The sequence below is a fragment of the Cornus florida genome, unplaced genomic scaffold (assembly GCF_030987335.1).
Source record: "Cornus florida cultivar Cherokee Brave unplaced genomic scaffold, ASM3098733v1 CherokeeBrave_3.0.0_Hap2_Chr06, whole genome shotgun sequence".
In the NCBI taxonomy this organism is placed as follows: domain Eukaryota; kingdom Viridiplantae; phylum Streptophyta; class Magnoliopsida; order Cornales; family Cornaceae; genus Cornus; species Cornus florida.
This window is the reverse complement of record NW_026775576.1, coordinates 86,154,624-86,160,707: the sequence shown is the minus strand read 5'-3', so window position 1 is coordinate 86,160,707 and position 6,084 is coordinate 86,154,624. Positions and strand designations below refer to the sequence as shown.

The window sequence follows — 6,084 nt, the reverse complement described above, 5'->3', positions numbered from 1 at the left end:
AATTACACTACCATTTATAAATAACATTTTACCACTATTTATAAGTAACATCACATGAGTCTAAAAGATGTGATTTTTTTTATTATTTTTAAAAACAACAAGTGTTTTGTTTGTTGTCTAAAGTTAATCAAAGTGATTTTAATTTTGGTTTAAATTATTTAAATTAACATGTTAAAGTGTTTTTAAAATACTTTAATTTCAAATTATAACATAAATGATATGTTGAATTAAGTTGCGTTTGTATGTGACATTACTTAATTTATATTATGTGTATACCTTATTTTATTTTGAGAGTGAAGATACTTATAAATGGTGGTAAATTGAGTTACGTTTGTATGTGACATTATACTTAGTCTGTATTATATGCAAACCTTATTTTAAGGGTGAAGATAGTTATAAATGATGGTAAAATGTTATTTATAAACGGTGATGTAATTGCCAAACACAATCTTAGTGTATATTAATTGAAGTAAAATGTGGCCAAACCAAGACCACTTAACACTTACTGCAGAAGACAGCATGGATATCATACAACAGAGAATTTGCGCCTCCTCAATTCCTTAGTTAGTGGATAGCTCAAATCTGATCCGAAATAAGTGTATTCGTGCTCAAGTCTCCTTAAATTAAAATATATTGGATGCGCTCCTCTTTTTGATGCACGATTTGCCGAGCATATCCAAACATTATTCTTAAATTGAGTATGGCAAATAAATTTATTTCATAGGAATTTGTATTCATGATGTAATTGTCTACCATTTTTTTAATGTAAATTTTCAACTAAATACTACTAAACATTTTATTTTATTTATTTATTTATTATTATAATTTTTTTTTTTTTGGTGAAATGCACTATTTCATAATTTATACCCATCAATAGATAACTTAGACATGAACAATTTTAGTGCATTTTAAAATAAAATTTGCTTCAAATCAAACTCCACCCAAAGTCCGGATCAATATTAAAAGTGTTTGATGCAACATAAAAGTTCGCTAGTAGCAATGTGGAGCTTCGAAGTCTTAAGCAATGACTGATCATTTGCCATGCATTTAGTATGCTAAATATCAACAGCATTTACAGAAATGAACTGCAGTCTTTTTTTTTGTACCTTTTTAGTATAAATGGAATACCGGTGCTAATAAATAACACACTAGTATGATAATTTTGTTCTCAACAAATTGAATGCAGGTAATCCAGAGACATCCACAATGGGAAATCCTTAAATTTTTACAAAAAATTACAAAGACTTCTTTTCCATGCTAGAAAAGAAGATATTCATATGATCCATCAACATACATGTCCAACTGTCCGAAATGCTAGAAAAGAAGATATTCATATGATCCATCAACATACATGTCCAACTGTCCGAAACGGACGACAGAATGATCAGTATGCTGGTACAGTATAGCAAAATATTTTTGCATCAGCTGAGTGATAATCATAGCAAGACCCTTTGTATCCACTGAATGGAGTTATGGTGTATATAATTTGGTGGAAGATTGGTTTGTAAGCATCGGGTAGGACTTCCAGTCCCATGTTATGACTATTATCCTTGCCTTCATCCCACATGAAAGGTGACCGCTTGCCTTCTGTCTCATGCAAGTCTCATGACTTCTTGAAAAATTTACTGCCTCTCTTTCCCATGCCAGTTCCCGCGAGACTTGACAAAAGACGAAATTTGGTATCAGGCCTCCATTTCAACTCCTTGAGCTCCGAGAACAGACTTGAAAGTGCAGGAGTGACTTCACTGTCCTTTATGTGGTTGCATGATACAACTTTGAGGCTTTGAAGCTCATTCCAAGAAAGAATTACAGACTCTAGACCTTGAGTTGTTAGAGATGTGCAGCTTTCTAAAGATAGGAACTTCACCCTCCTGAAAAGAAGATAAAGCCAGTGAGTTTCCTATCAAACAAAGTTAAAATAAACTGCAAAATATTAAGTACTTAGTGTTCTTGATTCAATGTAATAATCTGATTCTCATGAATTTGCTGTGCATGACCTTAATGATGTACATTTTTTTCCTTAACAGATAAATAGAAAGTGGTTAGTTCTTGAAAGTTAGGCAGCAAGAAGAGGCAAAGATGTGATTAGACATTGTTATAGCTCTACAGTAAATCATTGAATGAGAATGTAGATCTAATGGTTTCTAGAACAGACTGATTCTCAAATGCTCTCTCTCCGTGCGTTAGTGCAAAATTAGTTGCACCAAAATTATGCAGTCCTTATAATTTGAGAGAGCATTAGGGCTTCTATGATCAGCCATTTGAACAAAAGTTAATGCCAAAGCTGCCACAGTTTAAATCCGTATTTAACAACCCCCTCCCATTAAACTTGCATTGGCAAGAACCAACTGGATAATGACCTTTGGATCACTTCACAATTGCTTCAATTTCATTTATCCATCATACCAATCATACAAAGCTACAACAAGTATTACAGGGGTGGAATTTAGATGTCATAAGCATATAATAAAACCATACATCTGATCTAATCAGTAGTATAGCAGAAGTTTGTCTTAGTAAGAATGAAATATTACTGGTAATGGAAATAATTACAGTTCAATCAAGGAAGACATTCCTTCATACAAATTACAAAATTAAGAAAAAGGGCTAAAGTCCAATCCCAAATAGTTAGGAAAAAGTCTTGGTGGTTGTTATTGTAAGGAAAAAAAAAGGCTAAAGTAATGTTTAGTAGGAAGGAATGGACTCAAATGCCCATTTTTGCTTTGCATTCCCGATCATTGTCTGGTAAGCCAATGAAGTTGGAATCCACAACCCTCGCCACGAATATTCAAATTGACATTCCATTTCCGTCAAGGAATGATAACAAAAACTAAAACATAAAATTTACCAGGTCTGCAGCCAAATACTAAAATGGGAACTATGCAATTTCGACATCTTCTCCATTCCATATCATACTGCATTTAGTTGCTACTTTATTCCTTCCTGCATACAAACTTGTGCACATGATAATCCTCAATACCCTGAAAAGGGCCACTCTGCCTCTGACAGTTGTAACAATTACTAAATTCGTCCACATTATTATTACTTAGCAACATAAAGACAAGCAGCAAGAAGCAATACCAGACAACAAAAGTAAATGTGAACAACTTTTTTCCTTTTTGCTAAAAAATTATAGTAAAGGAAACAGAGTAAGAGAGCCCAATACCTGCAAATACTTGCAATGCTGAACATGTCATCATTCAATCCCCAACAGTTCTGGAAAACAGTCTCCCTCACCCCTTGACATGCAAGAAACAATGCTTTCACACTCCTCTTGTCCCTTAATTGGCACCTCTCGAATTGTAATCGTTGGAGGGTCGGGCAAGAACCCAAATGCTCATCCGGCTCAGGATCACAATCAATAGTCTTGCATGATTGAAACCTCAATGTTTTTAAATTTTCACAATACTGAAGAGCTGACAGCCACCCACCCTCCATCCTATGATCACAAAGAGTCAACTCTTCGAGCATTTGACAACACTGTCCAATTGCTTTGATCCCATCATAGCCCCCTTCACATCCACTTAGCTCAAGCTTCACCAACCTCTGACACCCTTGTGCCAATATGGTCAAACCAATGTCTGAGACCAAAGAACAATAAAACCCATCAACATTTCCAATCAATTTCAATATCTGAAGGTTCTGGCACGCCGCAATTCCGCGCAACACTTGATCACTACACCTATGCAACTCCAATTCTTGCAATGTGGGACACTCCTCAGCCACACTCAACAATCCAACTTCACTAGCATTAATAACCATAAGCTTTCGCAGATTGGGACACCCATTAGCTAAAGCTTTTAAACCCAAATCAATTTTCTCAACAGATGATATGTATCTTTCTGGTATAAACCCTCCAGACCAAGTATTGGAATCGATATGAAAAGTCACTGATTTATGAGTCAATAGAATACCTGAATTTCGAGGGGAATTAACACATCCATGAACCAAATCAACATGCGTGAGATTTGGGAATCGCAAGAACAATCGACCCGATATGAGGAAGTCCCAGTCTAGAAGCTTCAGTGACCTAACAAGACGACCCTGAAGATTCAACCACCGTTTGGAGACGAGAGAATTCGAGTTTCTTTGCGAATCAGGAAGTTTCGAGAGGATTCGGAGAAGAAGCTCGTCGGACAACAGGGAGGTTCGATCGGCGACCTTTGAGGTGTCAAAGATTAGGGTTTTATCGGGTTCAGGAGTGTGATTGTTTTTGGGTGGGTTGTTGGTGAGGGACTGGAGGTGCATAGCGAAGACCACTTGGTTGAGAGTTTTCTTGTTCTTGAACCAGAGGTTTGACCAGCTTGGACCTCTCTTCAATGGAGGGTTTGGTGGGTTTTGTTTCTCTAGTGAACACATCGTTTGTGTAGTAGTCTTCTCACAGCTTGCAAGCCAAAGACTTTCGATTCTACTCTGCTTCTTCTTCTTCCACTTGTTCCTCTTCTGCTGGTGCTTTTTCTCTGCATCACCACTCTATCTCCTAGATTCTCTCTCCTAACTAATTCCTCCTCCTCTCTCTCATCTTTCTCTCTCTTACTTCTGGTTCTGGACTCTCGCCCTCCTCAGTTTCTATCTCATTCGAATTCTCTCTCTCTAGATTTTCTCTCCGAGTTGTTTCTCTCTCTAGATTCTCTCTCTAACTTTTCTTCCTCACTAACGGACTTCTTAGCCCAAGCCAAAATTGAAAAACGGACTTCTACGCGGTGGGGTCTACACAATAGTGAGGCTATTTTCTATCATTTATTGTAGTGGCACATTTTGTTTCCATCAAAAAATTTGAATTGGCTTTAAAGTCGTGTTGTCATTGATAAAACTACCGTTCTACCCTTGGATTCTTTGATTTGTTTGTGGTTAAATTGGTGAATGAAGTCTAGTTTGGATAGTAATTCACTTGTAAAAATGGCTTTAGATAGATAAGTAGTTTTCAAGAATAACAAGATAATCTTTGTGTGGACTACATACATGGCTTTTCCAAGGCTTGCTGGAACATATCTAAATTACACTGTCAAATCAATCTTTAAAGTTTTGTGATTTTTTGTTTCACAAAATCTGAATTATTTTTCTTCTTTTTTTCAAATAATTTCGATAATCTTTTTCGGTGATATAAATTATTTGTCTTACACTTAGATATTAATAAATCACTTGTCACCGAAAATTATAGTACCGTCGTTGTAAGCGACATTTGAGGTGATGAACATGCTTTAGTAAAATTAGGATCATTTGTTGTTATATCAAATTAAATCTGTTATAAACGCGTGAAAAATTAAAAGTAACAAAAACTTATTTAGACCAAATCTTGATTCGCATTATTATGTAACATACTTTTGGTAGGAATACACACACAAATATATTGCAAATTGCTATAGAGTCTTCAAAAAGGTACTTGGATATTCTGTATGAAACTGAAACCCCAAAACAAAATGTTTCTCAATAACTACAATGCATATTAGTATTCATTATTGTTCAACATATACCCAATCAGATCCAGCTTTATAAGGTGGACCCAACTAGAAATAGCCGTTGGCATACCCCTTTTTCAATTCAAAAAATGCATTTGGATGTGGGGACATGAACCCTAGAAACATGGTCCTTCATAACATAGCAGTTTGTCAAGGCCTAAAAACAATGCTAATTGGAATGTAATCCATCCCTAAAACAGAAGCACTAATCCACCATCTTTAATTCTCTGCAGACATCTAAATTCAAAAGACAGTTTCTCATCCAACCATATAAGATCTAGGGCTTATTATCTCACACTTGAGCCCATGAAATCAAAACATAAATAAAGCACAATTGGCTTGAAAAGGACAATTATCCAACTCGGAAGTCCCACAAAGGATGAGGAGAGGAATACAGTAACACAACTACAAAATTTCCCCGTACTCCTTTCTCAGGCTTGGTAGCTTGAATTTAATTACGAGTAATGTTATTATAACATTTAGATTTGTTTTAACTAATAAATATAATCCATTTAAAAATAAATAGATCTTCAGTTTGAGTTTTAGATCCAACTCATCGGCTTATATATTGTTTTTTTTTTTTTAATTATTAATCAAAATAAATGCATATTGGAACAAGATAAAG

At 35.3% G+C, this 6,084-nt stretch overlaps 1 protein-coding gene across 2 annotated transcripts; it reads right to left on the bottom strand.

The window, feature by feature from the left end:
* Nucleotides 1-1,187: 1,187 nt before the first annotated feature.
* On the bottom strand, nucleotides 1,188-4,704 carry LOC132312552 (F-box protein At5g51370-like). Of its 2 annotated transcripts, none has more exons than XM_059810950.1 (2): nucleotides 3,167-4,699; nucleotides 1,188-1,871 (listed from the first exon to the last, which is right to left on the bottom strand). In XM_059810950.1, exons 1-2 carry the CDS (start codon nucleotides 4,357-4,359, stop codon nucleotides 1,604-1,606), a joined length of 1,461 nt encoding a protein of 486 aa, XP_059666933.1. In that variant the 5' UTR covers nucleotides 4,360-4,699; the 3' UTR covers nucleotides 1,188-1,603. The 2 variants fall into 2 exon arrangements, with proteins under 2 accessions (XP_059666933.1, XP_059666934.1); XM_059810951.1 differs by having other exon boundaries at nucleotides 1,794-2,943; nucleotides 3,167-4,704.
* Between the last annotated feature and the right edge of the window lie 1,380 nt (nucleotides 4,705-6,084).